The sequence below is a fragment of the Pteronotus mesoamericanus genome, unplaced genomic scaffold (genome assembly GCF_021234165.1).
Source record: "Pteronotus mesoamericanus isolate MK-2021 breed Mesoamerican mustached bat unplaced genomic scaffold, CSHL_Meso_final scaffold_167, whole genome shotgun sequence".
NCBI classification, from domain to species: Eukaryota; Metazoa; Chordata; class Mammalia; order Chiroptera; family Mormoopidae; genus Pteronotus; species Pteronotus mesoamericanus.
The window spans coordinates 28,503,308-28,530,955 of NW_026555308.1; the positions used below are offsets into that span (position 1 = coordinate 28,503,308).

At 41.0% G+C, this 27,648-nt stretch overlaps 1 protein-coding gene across 1 annotated transcript in view; it reads left to right on the forward strand.

The window, feature by feature from the left end:
* Positions 1 to 27,648, forward strand: part of ZNF608 (zinc finger protein 608) — a 104,588-nt gene that overhangs the window by 30,994 nt on the left and 45,946 nt on the right. Inside the window, exon 3 of the mRNA XM_054589887.1 lies at positions 16,814 to 17,069. Within this exon, the coding sequence (XP_054445862.1) occupies positions 16,814 to 17,069 (256 nt within the window). The remainder of the gene's footprint in view (positions 1 to 16,813; positions 17,070 to 27,648) is intronic.

A 27,648-nucleotide genomic window follows, 5' to 3' on the forward strand; every position in this document is an offset into this window, starting at 1 on the left:
AACAAAGAGAAAATAATTTCTAAAGTCGTTCTGCTGGTCTTGTGTACTTTTGCATATCCTGGGGCTTTGTTATCCCAGAGACCCTTTGTCTTCTTGCTGACATTAATTAATCTTCAGTTATTTTTTTTCTAGGCCAAATAGTAGATGTCAAAGAAGTGGTTATATCATATTATTTGATTTTAAGAAACAGAATTTTTTGCCCTGGCCAAGTGTAGCTCAGTTGGTTGGAGTGTCATCCCATTAACTGAAAGGTTGTGGGTTTGATCCCTAGTCAGGGTGTTTGCAAGAGGCAGCCAATTGATGGTTCTCTCTCATATGGATGTTTTCCTCCCTCTTTCTCTCTAAAGTCAATAATAATAATAATAATAACAACAACAACAACAACAACAACAACAACCAATTCTCAGGTGAGGATAAAAAAAAGTGGGATTTCTTTTACTGGATTTAGAAAAATTACATTGCTTTTGTAAGACGTTCATATCGTTTTAAGGTGTGTCAGGTTAAATATTTTACCAAAATATACAACTTTTATTTAGAATAAAATTACATGGCAAAGATTGAGCATTGGGATTTTGTTAATAATTTGTTACAGTGATGAAGTTCCTAGAGTTCTAGAATATAAGAATGCGGGATAATGCACTTAATACCAGGGTCACCTAAACATATCTCCCCTGCCCCGCTCTGCCCCACCCAAACAAAACAGAAGTTACATGAGATCTCAGAGTGCTTCTCAGTTTTTATTGAAGACTTAAAATTGTTACTTTAAAAAAATGCTTGACTGATGTACCTTTTATATAATATTTGGTATTTTACATACATAAAACTTTTTTCCAGTTTAGCTTCTTGTATCTTCACTTCTTGCCACACTTAGTCCTTAACTGCCTAATAGTGGCTTTAACATGAGCATTCTTTTTCCCCTAGTAAATTTTAGGACTGTAATTAAAATAAGCACCCTAATCAAGTAATAAATATTTATTGATAAGTATTAGCATTGAAGACCAAAGGTACTTAACTAAGCTGCTTATCTTAAAATGATTTGTGGTTGAAGGAAATACTCCCCCCTTTTTTAATTAAACAAAACTATTTAAATATAAGTTATTTCGGTTACGGTTATTGGATTTTAATGCAGTGTGGAAAAATTGTCATGATTAACTTAGAGAAGGTAGTCTTTAAGTGATGTAAATGGAGTCTTCATTTAGTTTTGATACACAAAGCAACTATATTAGAGTTTATAATGTAGCTGAAATATATGAAAAAACCTATTAAAAGATTGAGTATGGTTCTGATTTTATAAAATATGTGTGCATATTTGAAGTCTTGATTGTACTATTAGAAATTAAAAAAATTGGAATACTTTAAAAGATGTTTTTGCCATCTTTAAATACTGTTTTCTTTTAAAAAAGCAGTATATGTATATATGAGTTTTATGAAGTGTATTACCATCATGGTAAAAATAAGTATGCATTCTTCAATTTTAAAAAGATACCAGTTCTTGCCTGATGACTTAAATCATGATACAAATTAAGTTAATTTAAATTTAGCTTAGTCTAATGCTAACACTGTTTGCAGTTGTTTATCGACTAACTAGAAATTACTGTAATATTAAGGGAGGCAGAGTAGAAATACACACATTGATATAAACGTATAAACTTTCACCCATAGGGTGTGTTTAGTTTGATGTTATTATATAGAATATTTCCTCCATCATCTGCTTTCTTTTTGTTTGACTACATCATACAAAATTCCTTATTTATTGGTTAAGAAATCTTGAACAGGTTATAGTGTCCACTTTAAAAGTTGTGGCCACCCATTTATTTTGGATCTGATCTCTTATGTTCTATGTGACCAAGCTTTAGAACAGGATTTATTTGATAAGTATGGGATTGGGTGAATTGCCCCTAATATCAGTCTTGATAATTTGTGATAGCTGTCTTAAAGTCTGTTCTGGAACAAGACAGTTAAATTAAGTATTCTGGAAATAGTGGTGCTGTGAAAGTGTGGCCTGTGTCTCTCCCCCCACTAAGCCATCATTCCTTTTCAACTCTAAAGAGTGAATAAATAAAATAGATTAATGACTGTATAGTAAAAATAGGGAATCATATTCATTTTTACTTACTTTTGTGCATTCTTTTGAGACCATTTTCACAGAATTTATCTGAAACTCTTGAAGTAACCCTTATGACATAGCTAAGGCTAGCGTTCCTTTTTTTTAAAAAATGAAACAATGCATTTTTTAAGGATATTTTATTGTTATTCTATTACAGTTGTCCTAATTTTTGCCCCTTTGCCCTCCTCTGCCCAGCCCACCCTCCACTCCCACAGTCCATCCCCACACTGTTGTCCATGTCTGTGGGTCATTCATACATGTTCTTTGATCTCTTCCCCTTCTTTCTACCATTATCCACTCCCCCATTCCCTCTGGCAGCTGTCAGTCTGTTCCATGTTTCCATGTCTCTGGTTCTATTTTGCTCATTAGTTTATTTTGTTCATTAGATTCCTCTTGTGAGATCATATGGTATTTGTCTTTCACTGATTGGCTTTTTTCAATTAACATAATATTCTCCAATTCCATCCATGCTGTTGCAGAAGGTGGGAGTTCCTAATTTCTTTCTGCTGTGTACTATTCCATTGTGTAAATGTACCACTGTTTTCTTTATCCATTTGTCTACTGATGGGCACTTTGGCTGTTTCCAGCACTTGGCTATTGTAAATAGCACTGCTATGAACATAGATGTGCATAAGTTCTTTTGAATTGGTGTTTTGGGATTCTTAGGGCATATTCCCAGCAGTGGAATTGCTGGGTCAAAAGGCAGTTCCATTTTTAATTTTTTGAAGAGATTACATACTGTATTCCACAGTGGCTGCACCAGTCTGCATTCCCACCAACAGTGCACTAGGGATCCCTTTTCTCCACATCCTCACCAGCACTTGTTTGTTGATTTATTAATGATAATCATTCTGACAGGGTGAGGTGATATCTCATTGTGGTTTTATTTGCACTTCTCTGATAGCTAGTCAATTTGAGCATATTTTTATATGTCTGTGGGCCATATGTATGTCGTCCTTAGAGAAGTGTCTATTCAAGTCCTTTGTCCATTTTTTAATTGGATTGTTTGATTTCCTGGTGTTGAGCCATATGAGTTCTTTATATATTCTAGAGATTAGACCTTTGTCCGGTGTATCATTGTCAAATATGCTCTCCCATACAGTTGGTTTTCTTTTCATTTTGATGATGGTTTCTTTAAGGCTAGCATTCTTAATACCATTTTACAGATACTGACACTAGAAGATCTTGATCTCATGCTTAGGGTAGGGTTCCTCCCAGAACACTGGCTTCTGGAGGAAGAAAAATCATTGTTTCCCCCAAATAAAATCTTGCTATATACCTGATTCTAAATAACTGTAAATGTTCAATTCTAGATCCAGATATTTTGAAGTGTTCCATTTCACTTGAAAACCATTCTTTGCTTTTCAGAGATCATAGTAGCATGTTTTAAATGTTTGTTTGTTTAGCCATGTGGCAAGTTAAACAAGGAAAATGTGCTGTTCAGGTTGGTGGACACAGTGCATGCTGGTGATAACAGTCATAGCTGACATTTGTTGAGCACCTATTATATGGTTGGGATAATAAGGGCTTTAGATGGATTATCTCGTTTGATGTGTCTATTACATTAAATCAGTAATCCCCAGTTTAGGTAAGGAAACTGAGGCTTAGAAAAGTAAAAATTTAAGATTATATAGCTAGTAAGCTCATGATCTGAGAGTCAAATACAGAGACTGTATTCTTATTTTTTACAATCTGTTACTCAATTCAAAAGCATTACTGGTACACTTGGTATGAGACCTTAACCTATGTGTCACTATTCTCTGTGAGAATGAGCTTTGGGACTGATGATCTTAGTTGTCCCACTCATGACTTAGACTTCTGAGTGAAAGAACTCCAGGTGTCAGGGATTGCTTTATTTATTTCTAGTCTCCAAAAATATGTATTTGAGAACATTAATTATTTCATCTAATGCATTCAAGATTAAAATGTTATCAAAAACACCTTGAAGTTACACAGGATGCTTAAGTTTCATCTATTCTTACAGGAGCAGAGAGAGGTGTAATTTGTTGAAAAAATTAAAAAAAATTGGGTTAGGTCTGGGAAGGAAGGGATCTTGTCTGCCTTGGTTATCACTATATTAGTGCCAAGCACAATGGCTGGCATTACAAAAATATATTCAATAAATATTTATTGAATGTTTTAAGTTAGAATTGAAATTTGCCTCCTTATGTTTCTTTTCCAAGTTATCACTCCTGGGTTTTATAGGGAAAGCTAAAAAGTCGTGTGGGTAATTAATGTTTTTCTCTTTCTTTCATTCAGAAATACGTGTGTATGCTTACTTCTTATTCCCTATACTTCTCCCCACTCGCTGCTTCCTTTTTCCACTTTCTTTCTGCTTTTATCCAATACCCCTCCCCCATCCTTTCTTCGCATCTCCAACCAACTTCCGCTAGAGCCGATGGGTGGACCTAAGTGAGCTACTGAAAATAGAGTTGACCCTTGAACAACATGGGGTTAGGGTTGCCAGCCCCCTCTGTGAAGTCAAAAATCTGCATATTACTTTTGACTGCCCTCAGACTTAACTACTAATAGCCTACTGTTGACCAGAAGCCTTACTGATAAAATGAGCAGTTAATATACATTTGGTATATGTATTATGTACTATATTCTTAAAAAGGTAAGCTAGAGAAAAGAAAAAGGAGAAAATCCTAAGAGAAAATACATTTACAGTAGTCATTTAAAAAGCAAACCAAAAACACCTTAAGTGGACCTACACAGTTCAAACTGATATTGTTCAAAGGTCAACTGTACAGGTACTTGCCATTAATTAGATCAGGGGTCAGCAAGCTTTTTCTGTGAAGATCCCATAATAAATATTTCAAGCTTTGTGGGCCCAGATACAACAAGGATAGTATGTAGGTACTTACATAATGAGGGAGAGAAAACAATTTCTACAGATTTAATTGATAAAAATTAAAACCTAATGATAGAAATTGAGTACAATTTGTAATATGTGTCTTCTAATGAGAAGAATGGAATTCTCTTTATGTGGGGTGGTGATATCATTTGACTTAATATGGGTTTGAAGTTAATGGTTGCTATTATTAAATTGATTGTAAAAATTCGTTTGTAAAAAAACATTCTTTGCTTCTGGGCTGTATAAAAAATTGGCAGTGGGCTGGATTTGGCCCAAGGGCCTCTGTTTGCCAACCCTTGGACTAAAGATATCCGAAGCAGGTTAAACTGCCCTTGATGTTCTTCCTCAGTGAAGGCTCATTTCTCCAAGTCTGGAAAGGGAAGGTGCTCACATGTGGAGGAAATGGAATATGTAGCCTGGGAACAGGAACATGGGGAACGAGGGAACATTTTTAAAGGCACAAGAGTAGCAAGAGTAAAAGGGAAGGAAAGAGAGTATCCGCGCCTGCCCGGCCCGGCCCCCGCCCCGCCCCGCCCCGCCCCGCCCTCCGGCCCTCGCGCAGGCAGTGATTCTCCAGGGGAGGTGTTTTGGACAGGACCGGCTGGGGTCATTTTGGAAAAGCACACTCGGGATACCCGTTGGTTTTGCAATACAGCCTCCTGAAGCGAAGGCCTCATTTTCTTCTTGGTTGCCTATGACATCAAAAGGTGGATGGAGCTGGCATGTGGGGGTGGAGTCCGGGTTCTCGAAGATCAAGTCAGCTAATGAAGAAGAGGTGGCTGTAGCCATCGCGGTGAATCATTATTTCCTCACCTAAATGGAGGCAGAAGATTCCACAAAGGTGTAGGGGCCATACTACAGGGTTGCCATTGGCTGTTAGGGGGAAATTAAGGGTTGCATTAGGAATTATTAGCCTTTAAAGAAACCTCCTTTTCTAGAGAGTAGATGGTAGGCTGGAGCTCTTCACGGCACTGTTTTCTCTTGACTTCTCTGTGGCGTCAGACACCAGACCCCTCAGACCACCCTGGTCTTAGAGCCTCTGTCCTCTGGTGTCGGTAACTCAGCTCTCCCCTGGTTTGCTGTGACCTCAGCAGCCACTCCAGAGCCACGAGTGCTGGGCCTGCAGGGTTCTGCGCCTTCTCTTCGTACTCTTTACAGTTCCCTGAGCCATCTCACCCAGCCGTTCGGCCTCACCACTTCTCTATGCCACGGATGCCTCTCTAGTCTAGATAATTTGAGTTCCACACAGTTCTTCCCACCTGCCCGGTGCACCTGCCCACAGGTGATCGCTCGCCCTCGCCCCCACCCCCCAGGAATTGGGGCTGCCCCCTCACCAACTGAAAGGAACCTGGGCCTCGGCTTTGAGTTCACCTCCTTCCCCTACCTAGCGGAGAGCCCCTCTGCCCCCACCCTGCTGCCCTGCCGCCCTGCCCTCGCTCCCATCTCTTCCTGGGACCACTGCAGGGCTTCCCCACTGCCCGCCGTCCTCCTCCGCTTTGAGCCCTCTCATCGCTCTGCCCGCAGCGGCCTGGGCTCCCAACCGCAGGAACCTGCCGATCGCCCCGCGCCCCCGCGTTCACACCCTCAGGGCTCTCTCCTAACTCCATAGTAGCCCCCCAGGAACCCAGGCTCTTTTGAGGGCCCCATTCACTAGCCTCGGCTGTCCCTCTCGTCCCTGGCCCCTCCGCCTTCAGCTCCGATCCCCCATGACTCCGCTCTGCCTGAACCCGCGTCCCTTCCCCGGCTGTGGCGTCTGCACATCCCGACTCCCGCCGGCCCGCTCCCGGCCCAGCCCACCGGGGCTCCCACAATGCCCTGGGCCCAACTGCCGGCCGCAGCCCTGAGCTCAGCTGCTCCGGGGCCACTGCTAGTCCCCTCGGTCTCCGCGGGGCCCCTCCGCTGCTCCGGAGGCAATGCTTGGCACCTCTTGGCATCTGGCAAAAATCTGTTGGATGATGAACCAACTTCCCGCGGTGAGGCGTCGTTAAGCTGCAGCCCTAAGAAAAAGGAGAGCAGGGGGTCAATACACTGTCCTCGCCGGCCCCGCCCCGCCCCACCCCAAAGAGGTCCTTACAGCTCCCTCGGCTTGTTCATTTCAGGGCCTCTGCAGTGGAGTTGGGATATCATAGTCTTAATCACGGGTCTTCTTTGTGCATTAGCATTTGTTGACTTTTATTCTAAAGTGGACTGGCTTAGCATCTTTTAATTAAATCAGTTTTTTTTTTTTAAATGATGAAAGTAGTACATGTGTTAAAACTCATGCGGCACAGAAGGCTGTAAAATGAAGCGATCCCCCTTGAGTGTTTTTTATGGATAAACTTTCTGGAAGGATGAGTAAGAAACTGTGAGAAGAGAGGTTCTCCCTGGAGAATGACCTATATCGGCTTTTACAGCCTGCTCTGTTTTCAGGAGGGAGAACAGAATTCTGGATCTGTGAACAGCTTTTTGGGGGTTGGGGAGGTCGGGGGACAGTCGGTGGGTTGGTAGGAAAAGAAACTTTCAGAAGTTCGAGTTATGGTATAGAGCTTGGTAGAGGTCATGATAGTCCCTGCTAGGATATCCTATGACCCTGGGAAGTGATTGATCTCTCAAGACCTTATTTTCTTCAGTTTACAAAACCAGATGAGAAAGCTCACTGTTGCCTTTCATAGAGCTGTGATAAAAATGAATGTGTCTCCAAGGTATCCTTGAAGATAGGTATGTAGATGGCTGTAGGTGCAGGACCTCTGTGATTTTAGCGCTCTCTGTAACCTTTTATCTTTGTGATAAACTATGGAGATCTTTACTGAGTTGATGTCATATGAAATTAAAATTTCAAAGCTTTCTGTAATTTATTGAGATTGACCAGCATTTAGAATCAGCATTTGGAAAGGTCTGCAGGGAAGAGGGACAAGACATTAATTAGCTAGGAGCCTCTTAGACATGCATTTATGTGAGTGATATTGAGATTTCACAGGGAAAATGAATGGTAGCAAGATAGTGTGCTGGGCAAGGGGTCAAAATTGCCACCTTCAGTGGCTGACCCACCGTGCTTTGGAAAGGCAGGTTTTTGCCCCTTTCCAACACCACCTTAGTTCCCACACAGTGCGACTCAGGTACTTCCTTGTTATTTGTTGTTGCTAATTCAAATGTCTAAAATACTCCTTTTAGTGGGCACTGCCTTTGGAGCCAGCTTTCTCTTTCCCCACTTCTCCCTTCCTCCAGGTGCCTTACCTTTGCCTTTCTCTCGCCTAAGCTCCAAGGGCCCTCCTTCTGCCTCTGTAACATGTTTCCTGAGCCTAAGCAGCCCAGCTGGCTCACTTCTACTACCTTTGTAACTTTCTAAATAAACATTCTCTTAGACTTTGAAAGTGAATGAATGAAATTCTCCTTTTAGGTAGTCACAAGATTTCCTAGTCTAAGGTAAAGAAGTGCTATTAGTAGAGAAGATCAGGAATAAGGTGATTCTATTGCCTCCACCCCCAGCCATCAAACAGGATTTTCTTTCCTTCCCTGCCTTCCTTTCTCCCTTCTTAAAATCATGCCTGTGTCCACAGGAGTGAGCATGAGAGCTTCCAGTCTTACCCTAATTTCAGGAGAAATTTAGGGTCGTGCAAAGACTGGCAATGTGTTGATGGCCAGAATCTGCAAAGATACTCAGTATTCAGAGGTTATGAAATTGATTTGTTAGTATCAGTGCACCCATATTAATAAGCAAAATCCAGAGTTAAAAATCCAGAGTTTTACCACTGAGCTTCTTTTCCAAAAGGTACATTCTTAGGGTTTGGGGACCAGATCTAATTGATAGAAATGGGATTTGTGTAAAACTTTTGAGGAATTCCCCTTTGTGCAAAGTAAAAGGACTCGTGAAAAGGATTCCTTCAAGAAGACAGGTGTTTTTTAGTACATTTATGATGGTCTCCTTTATTTGGGGCCTTTTTTTTTTTTTTTTTAAAGTTTCTGGAAGTAGGCAGGATGAGAGGAAATCAGACAACCCTTATGAACAAGATATGAAAACACCGATCATTTACTGCTACTATTTTAAGCACACGCAGCTCTCTGAGCCCTGGAGGGTGTCAGTGGCACTTTTGAAACAGATGAAGAGTCTGTGGTTCAGCAATAGGACAGGTTTTTTTTGAAGAACACAAATGAGGCTAAGTACGTGATAACTGATGTGGTGTGGTGGAAATGTCCCCTCCGCCTCCATTGGTGTCACTTTCCTGTGGAACTTTCTACACAGTTGAGGGCCTTCTGGGGAGACTTCGGTTTGGCTTCAAAACAAACAAATGAAAAATTAAGACATTGAATTGAGTAGATTCATCAAACTCTTATCTTTACGTACTCGGTACCTTTTCTTTTTCTTTGAAAATCTGTCGCTGTTAGAGGATGAAATTAAAAATAGTCACTGCTGTTTAAAGTATATTTTACATGTGTGGCTGGCCTGTCTGTGTTTCTGCTCGTGACCTGTATGTGGGTCATTTTTGGAGTGATGCACTCGCCGTCAGTGACTCCCCGTGGCTTCCTCCCCAAGCAGCACCACAGAGCCCCTGGATCGGCCCTTCTGCGATTTCGGGGTGGTAGGAGTCCCGGTTAGAAATGGAGGCATCAGCCCTGGGCCAGAGCCCTGGTCCATCCCCCAGCCAGGATCTAACAGGTCACAGGCTAAGCCTTTAAAAGCACTTGAGCAGCTACTTTTATTTAGGGCAGCCTCTGGTCTTCACACCTGGGAATCAGAAAACCAAAGTAATGGTATAATTCCCAGCCATTGTATATAGTTGTAACTTTTGGAATTGAATGATTTAAAACAATAGCAACAAAACAAATCTTAGCTTTGGTTTCAGTGAGGTTTTTAAGTGAGGCTTCTAAAGGGATTGCAGTATTTGCTTGGACACTTGTGATGCACGGTTCTGAGCTATGTGCATGAAAAGGTGTGTGTGGCTTCTAACATACAGAAAAGAGTCAAAATATTACCTTGGGAGGAAGGTTTCTTCCCAACCTGTGTTCTGTTTTACATTTAGAAGAGTTTGCTTTTGCTGTACATCAGTGTAAGGTCAAATTCTGGCGTGGTCACCTTTTAAAATTACTTTTGACCTTTTAAAGTTCCTTTTCCCAAGTTTCTTATTTCTTATCTGTAAAGTACTTTCCTCACAATCTTGTTGTGAAGATTGAATGAAAGAATGCAGAGTATAACTTAACTCCTCCCTGCTGTGTTACATGTGTTGAACAGTAGTTACTGATGTTGTTACTCTTCTTATAAGAAAGCTCATGCACTTTTAACTTAAAGGGGTTTGGCCTTGGATTTCAGCTCCTTAGATAAGTTGACCATTCTCTGAGGTCTTACAGCTTCTGCCTCTAGAAAATGGGGATGTTGTGAGAGTTAAAGGACATAGAAAATGTGTGGTACCTGGTACATAACCCTTACTAAGGATATGCCTATGTCATTTTTCAAAGCAAGCTTTAAAGCACAAATCACTTTGATTATGGTTCTAAAGGGAAAAGTCTCCCTTTAGGAAAGGCAGAATTAGGAACGACCGAATACAGTTTTTCCAGGTTTGTCTTTCAGGGATGGAGAAAAGATCAGTGCTTAAGAAAAGAGTTTTTAAAGCTTCCCTTGCTTTGCTAATGAGGCAGGGACCTTAGGCAGAAAGGGTGGTTACATGCAAAGTGAGAGACTGCGGCAGTGGTCACCTTTAAGAGCTGTGATTTCCCCTACATGAAGTGCAGCCTCTGTCTAATGCTTTTTAAATTAAAGAGGTGACTGTGGGCAATCCCATAAAATGTGATATAGATACCAGGATATAGAGAAAACGTGAGCATTAAGTAATCATGCCCCAGCGTGCTCACAGAATATAAACATATTGACTAGCAAAATAAAATTCCATTCCCATTCTGGTTCTTGGCGATCTGGAACCCCAGGATTGAGGGGTTAAAAGCAAGAAGAATGTGGAGATTTGTGGCCACAGATGGAAGAAACCTGGGGCAAGCCCCCATCAGGGTTCAGACCTGCCCTGGGGTGTGGGCGAGAAGCTTTCATTAGGCTTGCCTGTCTCCCTGGCCCGGAGCTCCCCTACGCCCTTGCCTGGCAGCACTAGCCGTCCTGAGCCACCTGACTGTCCCTTTGTTGGACCTGTGCAGAGCAGGAGGGCCCGCTGGCGCACCCCTGGCCTGGCCTTGGTGACTCTTCTTCCTTTGCCGTCCATGTCTGGGTACTGGAAACGATCACTGGCTGACACAGTCCCTGCTCAAGTGATGCAAAGCTGCCGCCACCAACTCTCCAGCTTTGGAGCCTCCCTGGCTCACCAGCACTTGGAAAGTCCTTGAAATAAGGTGAACAGAGAAAATATTGCCAGAATCTCTCTGCAGATTCCCCTCCTCAGCCCTCTGATTACACACACTAAGTGCTGCTATCTGTGTAAATAACCTTTTCTTCCCCGCCTGTCTCTACCCTCCCTGCTCCCCCACTCCCATGCTCTTGGGCTCTCTCTAGTGATAAATAGCCAGGCTACTGCTCAGCATGCACCAACACCTGGGAATAATCATGCAAAAATAACAGTGAGAGACTGCCTTGCGTCTGTTCTTGACATTAACTTTCCTCAGTTTGACAGGCTGCCACCACCAGCTGTTAGACTTATGGATCGGGTTTGGTTTTTTTTCCCCCCCTCCCCATTGGAGGTGGCTGCTTTCCTGCTTTCCTCTTTTGGGCTGTAATAGTTACATCAGTGTCCCATCAAGATGACAGAAAAGAGCTTTGACAAAGGAACCATTGCTAAAACTGGCCAGTTCTCTGTTCTGATCTTTTACTCCAGTCATTAGTGTTGATCGACTACTAATTCCCCACGGATTTTTTAATGGATTATCTGATTATTACTATTTTAGTGTACCCTCCCCTGAAAGCATTTATAGCTGCCTCTCTTTTTTTTCTTTTTTTAATTACCGTTATTCTGTTACAGTTGGCCCAGTTTTTCCCCCTTTGCCCTGCTCTGCCCAGCAGCCCCCACGCCTGCTCCCACAGTCAGTCCCCGCACTGCTGTCGTCCATGTCCATGGGTCATTGTCATTCATATATAACTGTCTCTCTTGAATTGCCTTTCAATGTAGCAAAGCTCAGCATTTGGCCTTGGAGAACCAAAACACTTATTGATTACCTTTTCGTTCAGGTCTCAAGTGTATGTATAATAATGGTAATATTGACAATGACAATAGCTTTATTTATTGAGTGGTATGAGTGCTACTCTGTGCCAGGCCCTGAGCTAATGTCTGTATGATCTCACGTAGCAGTCACGTTAGCCTGGCGTTACTGCCATTTTACAGATGAAGCCACGGAGTCCCACAGAGGTCAAGTGACTCCCCTAAGGTTATGAAACTAAAGGCAGAGCTGGATGCCAGCTCCAGAGACTGACCCTGCACCACTCCGCCTCCCACTGTGTGTTCCTATTTGTCCTCAGGCCGCCCTGGGCAGCACCTTGGATGCCTTTCTGCAGTAACCGTTGTAATTTTGCTGTATTTGTATGATTTTATTTGATTAGTGCCATAGTTTTGCCCATTCTTGGTTTGCTAGCAGGGTGCACAGTGCCTGGCACACAGCAGGTGTGTGGAAATTATTTACTGGGTGGACATGCGATCGCGTTCAGGTGAGTAAAAGGAGACTCTGGAGGGAGCAGTGCATGAAAGAGATGCAAGGAGAGATTAGTGGACAGGGATTTCGTAGAAGGGTAGGGCTCATCGGACCAGCTGCCAGATGCCAGTGTGTGAAAGGGGTGTTTCCCTAAGTTGAGCTTCTCAGGGTTAAGGCCTCTTTCTTTTACTTTTAACACACTTTAACTGCACTTAACTGTGCTTTCGGAGGGGATTACGGATTTATGTTAAACATACAAGGATATAAAAAGGAGCTTTGTAAGTCTGTGTGAAGGGTTAGGGAATTGTAATATCAGACCAGGGACATTTTTCTGGCCACTAAGCCATTGTTTACTGAGCTGAGCACTACCCTGAGCCTTTGCTTTGCGTGCATTCTCTCATGGAGTCTTCACCGTGACCCTGCATGGGTGACGTTACTCTTACTCCCACTTCTTAGACCTAGAGTAGCCAGGTACGTTGCTCAGGGTCCCACAAGTGCTGACAGGGTCAAGAGTTGAACTCAACACAAGCCAAGGTCCACCACTAACAAGTGCAAGTGTACACTGCCTCCTCACCCGAGGGAGTCCTTGTGAGAGCTCTTGCTACCCTCTGTCTTCACTTCTTTAGTTAGATAATGGTTCAGTGTAGGGGTATCAGTGACCTGAGAAGTCAGGGTACAGTGGAGCTGATCTTCTGTATAAGGCAAAAAGTCCTGCTTTACATATGGTACATGTGGTTTTGTGTTAGACACCATGAGATACACAGGAGAACTGAAACCTTTTGCGGGGAATATCTCCCACTGGGGGCATTCACAGGAGAAAGAGGTGGCTTGGCCACACTCTGAGTTCTTTCCCATCTCCCCCACCCCCCTTTTGTTTTTCTGTCTCTGAGTGTCTGTTGAAACCGTGCTGTCAGGTTTCTGCTTGTAGGAGGCTGCTCTTTCATTCTCGCCTGGGCTGCTGTAGCTTATTGCCCTCACACAAATAGGGGCCACAATTTTCCTCTAGATTCAGTAAATTGGGCTAAATGACCTGCTACCTAAAACATTCCGCAGCTGTCCCTGGGGGAGCCGGGAGCACAGGTTCAGTGGCCTGCGCCTGGCTGGGTCTCTCAGGCTGAAGGGAGGCCTGGTTGATGCCCCAAGGAATGTGGGCCCAGCATAGTGCATTATTCAAGTATTATATTAAGAAGTGGTAGAAGAAGTTCAGATATTTTCCTAATTTTTTGTGATGGCAAAAAAAAAAAAAAAAAAAAAAAAGGAAAAGGAATGTTTTCCAAAGTAGCGTACTAGCCCAGTGAAACACCTGCAGGCTGGCTGTGATTACTTAGCCCTTCCCACCAGTGGTGTCTGGGAAAGAGGAACCCCCAGGAGACTGCACGGTGGTTTTATTCTGTACCCCTAACTCCGGAAATCCCAGTGGAGAAAAGCTCCTTTTGTTCCTCTCACGGGTCGTGGTGATCCTCTGCCTATGAGAATGGGAATTTTGAGCTACTGCGAGGAAGCCAGTGCAGTGGAAAAACTAAGAAAAATTCCCTTGTGTAACAAAGAGTAGTCTTTAAAACTCTATTACATAGAGTTTTCCTATCAGGCTTAAAGGTTTGAGACTGTTATCACATTGGAGGACTGTTTGTGATTAAGCTCATATATGTAGTCAAACTCTCTGAACTGTAGCTTTCTCATTTTGAAACGTGTGCAGACGAGGCTCCAGTGTCCCTTCTATAAATGTCATCAACTAAACTTTTTTCATTGCATTTGGATTGTGTTAATGGAAATAAACACAATTAACTTGCTGGTAGACCCAGGATACCATAGCCTCTCTTCTCAAGCCATCTAGATTCTTTAGGGATTTAATCTTTGGAGTTAAACATACATATGTCCCAAATACTGGGTGAGTGTGCATGGGTATCTGTATGCAAATATGGTCATAAGCAGAGTTACATGGAAGTAAGGATTTAGTCTAGAAATTCCTTTTTGATAGGATTTGTCATCAATATTAGAAGGCTAAAGAATACATTTTTCAGTTGAGGAAAATGGGCTTCAGTGAAGTTAAATGATTCTCCAAAGCCATAAGCTTAATTAGTGTGTCAGAGTTGGGGGCCAAAATCCTAGTGTCACATGCCCTGTCCCTATAACTTCTGTCGCACAGATTGTCCTGTTGTGTCCCAATCAGAGAATTGATGTTAAGACTCCTCACCTCTCCTGTTTTATTTCATTTTCTTGTTTATCCAAATGAAGCTATACTTACTTCTTTTGGAGTTAATGTAGGCTGTTGATCCAGTAATATAAAGGACAGTTTGAGAATATTGTTGCACTTTGTCTTTTCAGCTTATATGTGTAGCATCAAGTTACAGTCAACTTACAACTACCTATACAAATTAAGGGGTTGTTGGGAAACATGCAAAAAAAAGTACTGTGGCTGGTTTATAACTTTCCTTAAAAAAAAAAGAAAATCTAGAAAGCAATTCCAATCACACACTGTCTTTTAGTTAATAATAAAGACTACAAAGTAGCATTGGTTCCCCTCACCCTTAAATTTTCTCCCTCAGAACCTCTTTCTTCATTTGTCAGCTCAGTTTTAAAAATAGGAACTATCAGTGTGAACTTTGATCCACATTAAGCTGCATTTACACGAAAGCATAAATCACCAGATCTGGGGTTTGGGGTTGTAAAATGCTTTACTTTCTTGGGCTCTGTGATCAAGAATGAAGAACAATAAAAAGCATGGAGCAAAAGAAGTTTTATGGCAGCTTTGAGAGCAGGAAATTAAGTTTCTTTAACATGCAGTTGGATGAAGGCTGTTCTATTGCATCTTGAATCACTCAGGCAAGTGAATGTCAGTTTATCATTTTAGTGAAATGCAAACTGTAGAAATAGTTCCTACAGTTATGCGAACAAGGAGCCCACACAGATGACTGCTTCAGCTGTTTAACCAGGGAGCACACTTCCTCATGTGACTTATCTTGAAACACACTCTTGCATTTTTTAAAAAACAACAAAGACTATTTAATATTACATCTGTAGCCAAGTGTTGATTTCTTACAAAGGTTAACTGAGGATATGTGTACAACAGACTGCTGGCATTTTACCAGAACAACCTTCTATTTGTCTTTTTATACATACAGTTTGCTAGCCCAGCTGATAAAACATGCAAGGTGTTATTCCTTACATGTAGATGTTGTCTGTGTGCAACATGAGGACATGGGGGATCTGGAGTCCTGATGCAGACGTGCTTTTGCATTTTACTCTTTCATATTTGATAACCTGTCAGCAGGGCTAGAGCTAGTGTGTAGCAGTCATAATAGTTGTTAAAATGGGTCCAGTGAGTGAATGAGTTGGCTGATGATCTTCCTATTTAGTATGTGCATAGCCTTTCGTTTCATTATGGCCAGACTCCTAAACTTTTCTGGGTGAAGGACTCCTTGGCTGCTCTTCTCAGTTACAAAGGAGTTATAGTACCACAAAAATCTTGTGTTGGCTGTCAATTTCATTTCCTGGATTTAGAGAGAGCTGCTGAGTCTTGGATGAACTCATGAGGCATCTTTACAAGTTCAACCACTAAAGTACTTGTGCAGTGCAGAAACTCAAATTCTGTTGATGTTGGGTACATTAATTTATTTCTCCATTTATATGAATTCGGTTAAACCTTGCTGTAGAACACTTAATTAGAAGTTGATAGTTAATAAATGCATGCTAATAATTTCTAGTTTATGTGTTTCAGTGTGTGTAATCAAGTTTATGTATTTTATGTGTTCAGCAAAGTTAATATATTTTAATAGTGATTTTAATTCACTATGGTTTATAAAGTACTTTGAAAACAACTTTAGTCCATCTCCTGTGCTTAGATGTCCAGTGATGCATATATGGTGTTTATTAGAGTTTCTCCTTTGGAAAATAATATAACCTTGAAAATAAGATTTTATTACAAGTGGTAAATAGTTTTAATTTTGCAAAGCATACTTTATTCACATCTTACTGAGGCTGAAGTTTGTCTGTTGGTGAATTTAGAAGGACATTAAAGCCCTGGTTATAATTTAAGAAGCTACTAGCGCTCCAATATTTGCTTTTTTTGGCATGAAAAAAATAAAATGCTTATTTCTATTCTGCTTTATATTTTGGCACCATTAAAACACTCCAAGCATATTTTAATTGCAAATGGATTTTGGGATGGTGATGTATTCTAGAAGTGATGTAAACAAATGCATTAAAAAGAACTCGCAGAATGCAGCACCACTGCAGTAAGCCTGTCTGTCTTTCAGGTTGACCCCCTGTTTACAGTGCCAGCACCGCCACCGCCGATTTCCAGCAGTCTCACGCCTCAGATTCTGCCCTCCTACTTTTCCCCATCTTCATCCAATATTGCAGCGCCGGTCGAACAGCTTTTGGTTCGGACTCGTTCTGTGGGTGTCAATACCTGTGAAGTTGGAGTAGTGACAGAGCCTGAGTGTCTTGGGCCCTGTGAACCTGGGACCAGTGTGAATTTGGAAGGGATCGTGTGGCATGAAACAGAAGAAGGTAAATACAATTTATTTTTTATATATTTCCTTGTGCCCCCTTTCCCCATGATATATTTATGTCCACCTGTAAGGGGAATTCGCTTTGCGGTACTCAGAGAGGAAAGAAAAGTGGTTTTTGTGCTCTTTGGATTTTTGTTGAAATACTGTTTGTCTTTTTGTTCATGGCTGTTTTTACTTTCAGAATGAATCGGGTGTCCCTAAAGGTGGTTTTCCACTTTAAGTGCTAACACGGAGGGCTGTGAGAAGCAGGGTGAGGCTTACCCTTTCTCCTCAGAGCTATCATGGAAATAAGAAAGGGGCATACATCTGAAGGTCATTTTCTCCTTGGTGTGCCAACAGATCTGTCTGTCTCAATGGGGTGATTTTTGTGTTGTTGAGACTTATATTTACCTTCTGAATTGAGCCAGGGCTTTTGTGTTTAGTGAGGGCCATTACCATGACGTGGCTCTGGCTGTTCGGTGTTGAGAGGTAATGAGGCCAAGGTCAAAGGCTTCAGCCCAAGGTCAGTTCTGTTTTGTGGCTGAGTGGAGACCCCTTAAGTCAGCAGGCCATCTGGCAAGTACAGTCCATTGTTCATAAGAGAAGCAAGGTACAAGAGAAATGGATCAAGGTTAATCTGTGATTGCTGTTGGAGATATAGATCAGGCTCTATGGCATACCGATAGTGTATCCAGACCATGACTGGCCACGTGTATAGAACATGACCATAAAGTACTGCATATTTCAGATGGCCAGTGTCTTTGAGGAAGACCAACAGATAATTGAAAACTAAATACAAAGGAGAGAGCTGCATTGCTCCTTTGGGAATGGTAGAATAGAAAAGATCAGGAAGAAACATGCCCCAAGTATAACAGGAGAGCAAAAGGAAATGAAGAACACCGGGGGAAACTTTTTTTCCTCTAAGCTAGACTGGTTAAGGATAAAGGAGATGACAGTTGTCAACATCATGGTCTTTTGGAAGAGGAGAAAGGACAAAGATGAGGGTAATAAGAAGGGTCTGAGACTCAAAGTCATTGTTTAGGTTCCTCTGTAACAAAGTGAAACTTAAAGGGAAAAAATAAAATATATACAAAGGAGGCTGAGTGGATGGGAAAGGGGACTCTATTGGGAGGAATTATTGGGAAAGAAGTCATTGAGAGCAAACAGTTAAGAGTAATGACAAACTCAAGAATGGAAGGAGAGAATAAAAATAAAGAATGAAAATCAGGTGACATAATTATCTCTAAATATAATTATCTAAAGGTGTAAACATAATTATCTGAAGGCAGAAAATAGCTTAAGCTGTGTTAAGATAGAAAAAAAATTCTTAGAAAATGTTTTGAGTTTTACGTATTATATTAAGTATACTTTTATAGGATATATTTCAGAATTAGATAAAAAAAGTTGTAGATAGTGTCAGTAAGGAAAAATAAAGATTTAATTCTAAGAGAAGGGACCAGAGAGAGGGAATGAAAGCAGTAGATGTGGGGAGTGCTCTAGTTTGCTCAAACGGAAGTGATAGTTAAAATTTACTTCTGGCTTCAGAAATTTTGGCAGTTTGGGGGACCTTCCCTCTTTGTGCTTTTAACTAAGAAGCCATTTAAACCAGTCGTATGAAACCATATTGGGAGGGATGGATATAAGAAGAACCAGAATTAAAATTCTCCCAACTCTCTTGCTTGGTCAGACCCACCCAGGGTGAGGGCTCCAGGTGGGGCACAGGCTCCTCTCTCCCTGCCTCTCTGTGGACTGGGCACAATTCGCCGTCCCTTAGGTCTTCCCTGGAGCAGAAGTGATGTCTAAGGGCTTCCAGCTGGTATCTTGGTGTGAAATGTATAGAGAAGGATTTAAGACATAATGAGGTCACAATTAATTAGTTTAGGTGTTGATTTTGCAGAAACAGAAAAAGATTTGGAAAGAGAAAGGATTAATTTTGTAAACTTGAAAGTAAGATTTCCTTGTACTTGGGTAATTTACTCATTAGGATGAAGCATTATCTTCCATTTCTTAGCCGTGACTTAGTGTTGGTCAGTTTATTGCTTGTCATTATTTTATTCATTCCAGTGTGGGCTAGGATGTCAGTTCCTGCAGTGTGACTTCCCTGGGTGGTAGATGTTGTATAATTAGACACAAACTTTCTGAAACAGCTATAAGGCTTGGGTTATTTTCTGCTTTGCTTAGAAGTCTACTGGGTTTTGACTGTTAACCCTATCCTCTAACACAAGACGAGATTATTTAGAAAAAATTCGGTGTTTAAAAACTTGATAAAGTTGACGTGGAATTCTGATACTCTGCACATATGCTTGAAGAGCGTTCCAGTATTGCTGTTGTTGTTGTCATTAGGTAGTGATATCTATAAAGCCTCTCTAAATTCACCCTCTTCTTGAAAATCAATCTCCTGAGTCCCAGGTACCTGCTTTTTTATGCTGTGCCCCAGCCCTCCCTGTGGATGTCTCTCATACCTTCACGCAGCACACCGAGAGCTGCAGAAAGCAGCTTTTCATGCTCAGTAATGGAGCTTTGGGCAGCTGCCACCTTATTTTAACTGCCTCCCATTTTCCAGGATTTGGAATGTGTGGATGTTTACTGTGGTGACAAGAGGTGCTGGAGCTGTTAAGAGTCATTCTTGCTGAATAAACTAAACTCCTGACCTCCATAGAAGAACTTGTCTCAGTAAAGGCCCAAGTCCTAAGATGTGTTTAATGTGCAACCATTTTCAAGAGCGTTCCGTTTGCATTTTTTTCCTCAGTACAGTGTGTTTTAAGGCTCTTGTACCAATTTAAAAAGTAAACCCACTTGATTGTTAATTTTTCCCTTTGGGAAAAGACAGAGAAAGAACCAGAACACATTTGGAGAGCTAAAAGAGTGGGATTTGGGGAACAGGGGAGGAGAAAGCAAGCCACAGTAGTTTTCTAGTATGAGCTTTCATGAACAAAGAGCAAGTCAAGCAGTTATAAAACTGTCAGTAGCCTTTGACTAATGTCCTGTAGATTGAGTTGAATAAAAATCTCTTTCCTGCTATTTTCATTTTGAGGGTATTCTATAACTGGTAGTGTTTTTCACAAACCTAATTTATGTGCATTCACGCGTGTGGAGGCTGTGTATGTCTGTATTTCAAGGTCCTAGAAATTTTAAGAGCTCATATCTTCCGTCTTTGGGGAATATTGAGTGTTCTTGTGAATTCTTTGGGTGGTGGTGGGGAACCGAAAAACTGGAATATGAAATCTCCACTGAATGCCTAATTGTGCTGAGACTTCCTCATTGGAGGAGGATGCTTTTAGTCACAGCCTTTCCCCGTAGTGGTGCTGCCCGTCCATAAAGTCGGGTTGCCTGAGAGGCACATTGTGCTCAGGAATAAAGTGTTCCAGAGAAGTTTCCTCTGGAAATAATTAGTGGGTTTCAGATCATACTTAATAGGAGAGAAAAACTATTACTGCATTTGGATGTTTAGTTATTCTACTCTGATCTTTCTACTTTAAGGTGCATGCATAGGAGCAATGATGTATTGTATAAAATTACTCACAGATGTTGGAAAGAATTTCCTTAGCATTTCATTCCTGACATTTGGGACACACATGCCTATGTATAGTTATTTGTTTGAAAATTTGCTCTCTTGGGGGGGGTGGGGATAAAACAAAACAGACAAAACATGGTGTGTACAGCAATGTGTGTAAATACACATGCATTGAACTTGGCTTTTTAGCTCTTGTGAACGTATTTTCCTTTTGGTTTTTATGACTCATGTTTCTCATTGGGCTTTTTTGTTTTTTGCCTACCAAGAACATACTTGGTTTGGCGGTATCCATGGTTCATTGTTAAGGCTGTCATTTACCACTGCTCTGCCACTCTGTCATCCCTGTCCCCTCCAGTCTCCTATTGTTTCAGCAAAGCCACTGAAGAAAACAAAGAGAAAGAAACTAGTATTTGCCAATGACAACTTTTAAAACATGTCATGGTGACAGGGCAGCGGGTCTCAGCTCTGCGCCTTTGAATCACCCAGAGAGCTTTTAAAACGTGCTGATGCCCAGCACCACTTCTGGGCATTTGCTGGGTCTGGGTGGGCAGTGTGGTCTGGTTTGGAGACCTGATGCTGGTCTAGTTTTTCAAAGCTCCCTGGGGGATTCTGATGTGCACACAAAGTTGAGCACCTCTGTCTCAGGGGAAGGAGGGGATGTCCTGGTCCTTTGCAAGCTGCTTGACCTCTTCCCTTTAAGGAAGTTACTGCCTGTGTTATTGCCTCATTTTCTTGGATATGCAGTGGACAGGGACACCTGTCCTCCTTACCTCACAGTGTAGATAGAGCCTGTCAAGATGTAGCGTGGCAAGAGAGCATAGTTGTTTGATCACGGTGCTAATGAGAAAGAGGGTCCTGCTTTGATCCTGAACATGAACTCCACCGAGGTTTGGGGGGAACTTAGGGAACAAAGTGGTTCCATACCTCCTAATTTATCACTGTGGTCAGACGGACCTTACTGTTTGCCTCTCCAACGAGCCAAACACGGTAGCTTTGTTTCTGTGTGGTCTCTGCTGAATTATTTTTGAAATAGTTCAAAAACCCAGAGTATTAAAGAAGTTAATGAGGTAGCAAATAAAGGATTATATTTAGAGAATCACTGGGGTTTTTCAGAGGAGACAATGGGAATACAAATGGCAACTTGTGATACAGTAGTAAGGATGGTTTTCTTGAGAAGACTTAACACCTGTGTCAGAGGAGGAATGATTGTTTCTGAGGCCCTTCACCTGAAATTCCATGTGTTTTCCAAGGAAAGAAAAGCACTCTTGGGAATTAATGTGTTAAAAGTAATTAATTGGAGAAGTAAGCAATGCTCTTTAAACCACCAGAGATGTTCTTACGATCTTTTGCTTCTCCTGTATCTCCAAAGTCATATAGAGGATAAGTGTTTAAATGTGCAGTATAGGGGGTTTCAGACTAATTCATTAACTGACAAACGCTTTTATGTAATTAATGATGGAACTAACATAAGGTATTGTTATTACTATTTTGCAGCATTTACGTACCAATCTTATTACTGAGAATAGAACTTTTCCTTCTTAAATTTTGATTGGAGGAGAGATTAAATATCAATCCAGGCTCACTTGGTATTTTTAGTAACTGAGCATAGACTTGGCACAAGACTTCCTAAGTGAATTACTATTCATTGAAGTATTTCCCAGTGATTTTATAAATTCAGCTTTGACTCACAAAAGGGGAGTAAGATGCCCACTTTTGCTTCTGCATTTCATTACCTGTCACACCAGTGATGACTATATCTGGGCAGTAATGGTGAACATTAAGATGGTAATGGAAACGTACTCCCTATAAGTACTTTGCTAAATGGAGATCTAGCAGCCCCAGTGTGGCAGGTGAGCATGTTGTTTAATCACCGTGCTAATGAGAAGAAAGGGTCCCGCCTTGATCCTCAACGTGAACTCCATGGAGGTTTTGAGGGGCTGAAAGAACCAGTAGCTAGTGCCATTCCATGTATTGGCCATGAACTTTGTGCTAAGCTTTCTGGGCCATCTTGCAGCGGTGGTTGCCAATGAAAGTGTGGATGGCTTTTTAAGATTCATCACCATTGGTGGTTCCTTGAGGTTTATCACCATCGGTGGCAGAGCAGCTTAAAGGATGCACCTTCCAAGCTGCACAAGTGCTGCCCATTTTCACATGCAAAAGGCAGCGCACACAGAAAACCAAATCCGTGTATTTGCTGACCACATACAACCTTTGTTACTTCTGATTATTCTGTGTACAATGGCCAAAATTTCTTTAATAAAGATAAACTTGGTTTAGGGTATATTATAAATAACTATAAAGTTACTGAGACTAATGTTACTAGCTTCACAAAAAAATCAGAAAGTAAAACTGGAGGATGGGTATTCACATAGTTGACACTCAAAAAAGATTTGTTGGACGAAGGAGAGTGAGGAAGGGAGAAGAAGAAGGCTTGTCTGTGTTATTGTCCAGGGTTTTACTTTACTTTTAGACCTACCAGTTTAATTCTTTCCTGCTGAGGTAATAATAGCCAATATTTGGATATGATGAGTGACTGTGTGTTTTGCTGAAAAACAAGAACATGGACAGTCACTTCACCTCATGTCAGTTTGAAAAATAAGCTGCTATTAGGTAGAATTCAGCTTGTTTTTAGACCAAACATTTGTTCTTTTATGCATTTGTGTGTATATTTTGGTGGTGGCATTAAGTGTTAAGTAATGAAGCAGTAAGTTTTAAACTGTTTTGTTACCCTGTTTGATTGATTGATATTGTAGCTAACTTATTCTTATATGTGAATACAGAATATGACACATTTAGCCCTGACCCGTGTGGTTCAGTTGGTTGGGCGTCGTCCTGCAAAGCGAAAGGTTAGCAGTTCGAATCTTTGTCCAGGCACATGCCTGGGTTGTGGGTTCAGCCTGGACAGGGCGCGTATGAGAGGCAACCAATCAATGTTTCTCACCCTCTTTTTCTCTCCCTCCCTTCCCACCCTCTGAAAATAAATAAGTAAAATCTTAAAAAAAAAAAAAAAAAAAAAGAATGTAACACATTTAAAACCAAACTTTTCCTCAGACTTAGATATACTAAAACATTTAAGAAGTTTTCTTACAAGATTTGTATGTGTGGTATTGTCATATCTCCTTGTTTTTCTTTTCCCTGGAAAGGAATTGGTAAGAAAATCTTGGAAGAGTTTTAATATATTTTGTACTAAGAATATATTTTCTAATTATGAAATGTTGATGGTCTTAAGGTTGCAAAGAATAGCTCTTGGTTCACTTGGGCATATTGATTAAAGTATTTCATTGACTTTTTTTAAATACAATTTTTATAGCAATTGTATTAAGATATAATTCACATAACATACAGCCCAGCCATTTAAAGTATACAATTCATTGGTTTCTTAATGTATCCAGAGCTAAGCAGCCATCACCACAATTAATTTTAAAACATTTCATTACCCCAAAAGAAACCCTATACCCATTTAGCAGTCACTAGCAAAAACCCCACCCCACATTTCATGGATTTTACATCTTTATTCTTATTCGATTCTTCAGTGTTTTTATGTGTAAACATGTATATTTCAAGAGAAAGGAATGATTTGTTGAGCACTTGCTCTGTTCCTGGCACTGTGCTGGGCTCGCTTGCCAACCAATGATTTCTGTAATCCTCAGAACAAAATCCAACATAAGCTATTATCATCTATATTTTAATAAGGAAGACTCAGAAAAGGATTCACCTGCGGGAGGCAGGGAGCACACCTGGTGAGTGAATTGAAACCGGTATTCTGGATTTCTGTCTACCACCTCTCCAAAGTTCTTGTATATTTCACAAAATGCTCTTTGGAAAGAGGGAGTAAGATGTGCATAATAACTGGAGTTTTTATTTTTAAGTACAGAATGATAGGAAATTCTTTCCAGTTCTAGGATCTGATTTTGGCAGGAGTAATTGAATCAGCTTCAGCTGGGTTGATGTATACATACAAACCCTCCCTTTCAGCCCACTCTGCTATAAGCTTCCTAAGTGCACAAATCCCATCTGCTTTATTCACTTTGGGATCCCTAGCGCCTGGCACACAGAGTTAAGGGTGCCATACATATTTGCTGAATGTTGAAGAAATTCACGGAACAAAGTGATATGGTTTTATACCTGTTCAAGTTTGAGTAGCATAGCTTTCTAGTCAGGAATATGTTACTTTTAAATTAAGTTTGGCTGAGACAATCTGGAAATTATAGTTCAAGAAATCTACTTTTTCATTGACTTTAAAAACCATTATAAAATCTAATTTATTATATTTCAGCTTCCAACCTTGCTATTATTAGCCTCAAAACCACAAAAAGAGAAACAAAGTATTTGGTATGCTTTTTTTCTTGTCATTCATATCTTCAGTATGGTTTTTATTTGCTGATCATAAAGAATGTATGAGCATTTTAGGACATTTTACATTAGGGGGGCAAGTAGAAGGAAAAAAAAGATCATCTATAGTTTCACTGAATAGGCAGCCACTTTAATTTGTTAGTTTACTTCCTTCTCTGCTTTTTCAATATGTATCATTTGGTAGGTATACTTTTGAATATTGTTTTCTCATTTAATCTTAACATTAAAACATAAACATTCCTGATGTTCAGGGCACACGCCTGGGTTGCGGCTTTGGTCCCCGCTTGGGGCATTTACAAGAGGTAACCAATTGATGTTTCTCTCTGACATCGATGTTCCTTTCCCCTCTTTCTCTCTCCCTTCCCCCCTTAAAAAAATTAAATTCCTTTAATGATGAATATATACATTGCCTTCAACTTAGATACACATAAGCACTACACAGTGTATCTTTTTGCATGAAGTTTGCGTAGTGTTTTGTGAATTTGCTATTATTATCCTAGGATCAGTTTTCAAGAAATAGAATTGCTGACTCAAAGGACACATACATTTTTATGCACCAGAGCACATACCACTTAACTGCTTTCCCAAATGGTTGTGCCAGTTTCTACTGCCCTGGGTGAGAAGGCCCTTCTCACTTACCCTCCCTGACATGGGACTCTCTGACATATTAATGACAAAAGGGATGAGATACTAAGTCAAATGCATGGCTTGAAGTGCCCATAGCCAGGGTGCTACCTTAGATAAAGAGGGAATGAGACTTCCCCTGGGTAGTAAAAATCACAGTGGTTCAGCCAGAGGAAGCAAGTGTGCACGCGATGCTCCCGAGAGAGCGTGTGGCTGGGGCTCTGCCCTGCTGGGGGACTTTGCTCTGGATGAGAGCAAGGTTTAGATTTCACTTCTGCTTGTGTCTAGAATGACATTTTATAGCTTTCCTCCAAGTATAAGAAGTTAAAAGAGACTTTTAGATATGAGGAATTCAAACACTCACGGGAGGAAATTTGTCTGTCAAGCATCCATTCTGAACTGGGAGGAATCAAAGCCACTCATGTTTCTGTCTCTGCAAACATCTTTCTTTTGGGCTCTGCTCCTTCAGAATAAGGACGGACAAAGACAGGATCTTTCCAGAAAACCTTTGCGCCTCATGATGTGTTGATACGTATAATTTGTCACTTGATATACTCAGGCAGTTTGCAGCCTCTTCCCTGGCATCTCCCACCTCCCAGCCCTGCATTGACCCCACCCCAACATTCATTTCATCCCCTGGCCTCTTCTCTGGGCTGCTTCTGTGTGTAGCTGCAGCAAGAGGAACTATTCAGGTAGTTTTTAAAAGTAATATCTACCAAAGCATTCCCATATGTACCCTTCCCAGCCCTTATGTTCTCAAATAAGATCGGCTAAGATTTCCCTGGCAAAAGGAAAATAAGCTATAAAGTGGGAGAAAGCATATCATAGGTTGCAAAAAACCATTTTCAGCAAAGAAAGTTGGGGGAATTAGGCTCATGGGCACAATTGCAGAGTATCTAGCAAAGTCTGATATAACGCTGTCAGGAGACCTGGAGAGGTTGGAGAAAAAGCGATAGGTGAGGTAGGCAAGACCCTTATTGCTCATTTGATCATTAATTGCTTATAACTGAATAGCAAATTGAGCAATTACACACACACACACACACACACACCCCCACACCCATATATATTAATTTCATAATTAAGTCTTCTGGCCCATATATGTATTTCAGACACCTTCTCAGTACTTCAGTCCTTGGGCATTAGAAATGTGGCTGTTTCCTTTACATGACACATGACATAATTTGGTGTGTCTGCACAATTAAACGTTTTGCCTGGGAAACCTTACATTGTTCTGCCAGCACCATCTAATTAGCTTTTGCTCACTTATGTGGGAGATTCCTATAACTAGCTCTGTTGCACTGATGGAGAAACTGAGGTACAGTCTAAATAAAATCACTGTGAGTACTTTCTGGATTTCTGGTTTCTACCTAAAATGATCAACCTTTCCTATTTTTAAGTCTGTGTTTCTTTGTGTGTGTGTGTGTGTGTGTGTGTGTATGAATATAACCAGTTATTTAGAAACATGATAAAAGGCAAACATTGGCTGGTCAATTTGAAGTTCTGACTGAAATGTGGGAACTTAATTCAGCTTACAGAGTAAAATGTTTATTAAATTTAATATTCATCAAATATTTTTGCAAAAATGCCCAAAATATTGTTCTCGACTACGTATTTCGTAACAAGAAACCATGTGGCCAGCTGCTCACTTCCCATGCGCCCCAGGCAGTGCCCCATGTCCTTCTGGCTCAGTGGGCAGCCTGCGTCCCGCCAGCTCTTCAGGGACTCCTGTGTACATCTGCACAGTTTGTATGTTGTCATGTAGACGTCTTCTTGATATCCACATTGACAGACAACTTTTGAAGTAAGTCAAGTTGAAAGAGCTGACTGAGAACATTTAATGTGTCTTATTTTGCCTGAGTATAGCGCAGGCAAACTTGTTTATAGAGAACCAACAAAGACGGCTTTCCATTGCCTCGCTCAGCTTCGTGAGAAGACCTGGTAGCTTTTCAGAATATGAGAAACCAGCCAGTTCCAGACAGCACTCACAGTGAGCTGCTTCTTTCCAGCACCTTGAGCATACACACATAAAATTATTTCTTGTCTAAACAAACATAGAGGGTGGATACTGGAAACACAGAAAAACTGTAATTGGGCTTGGGGCATT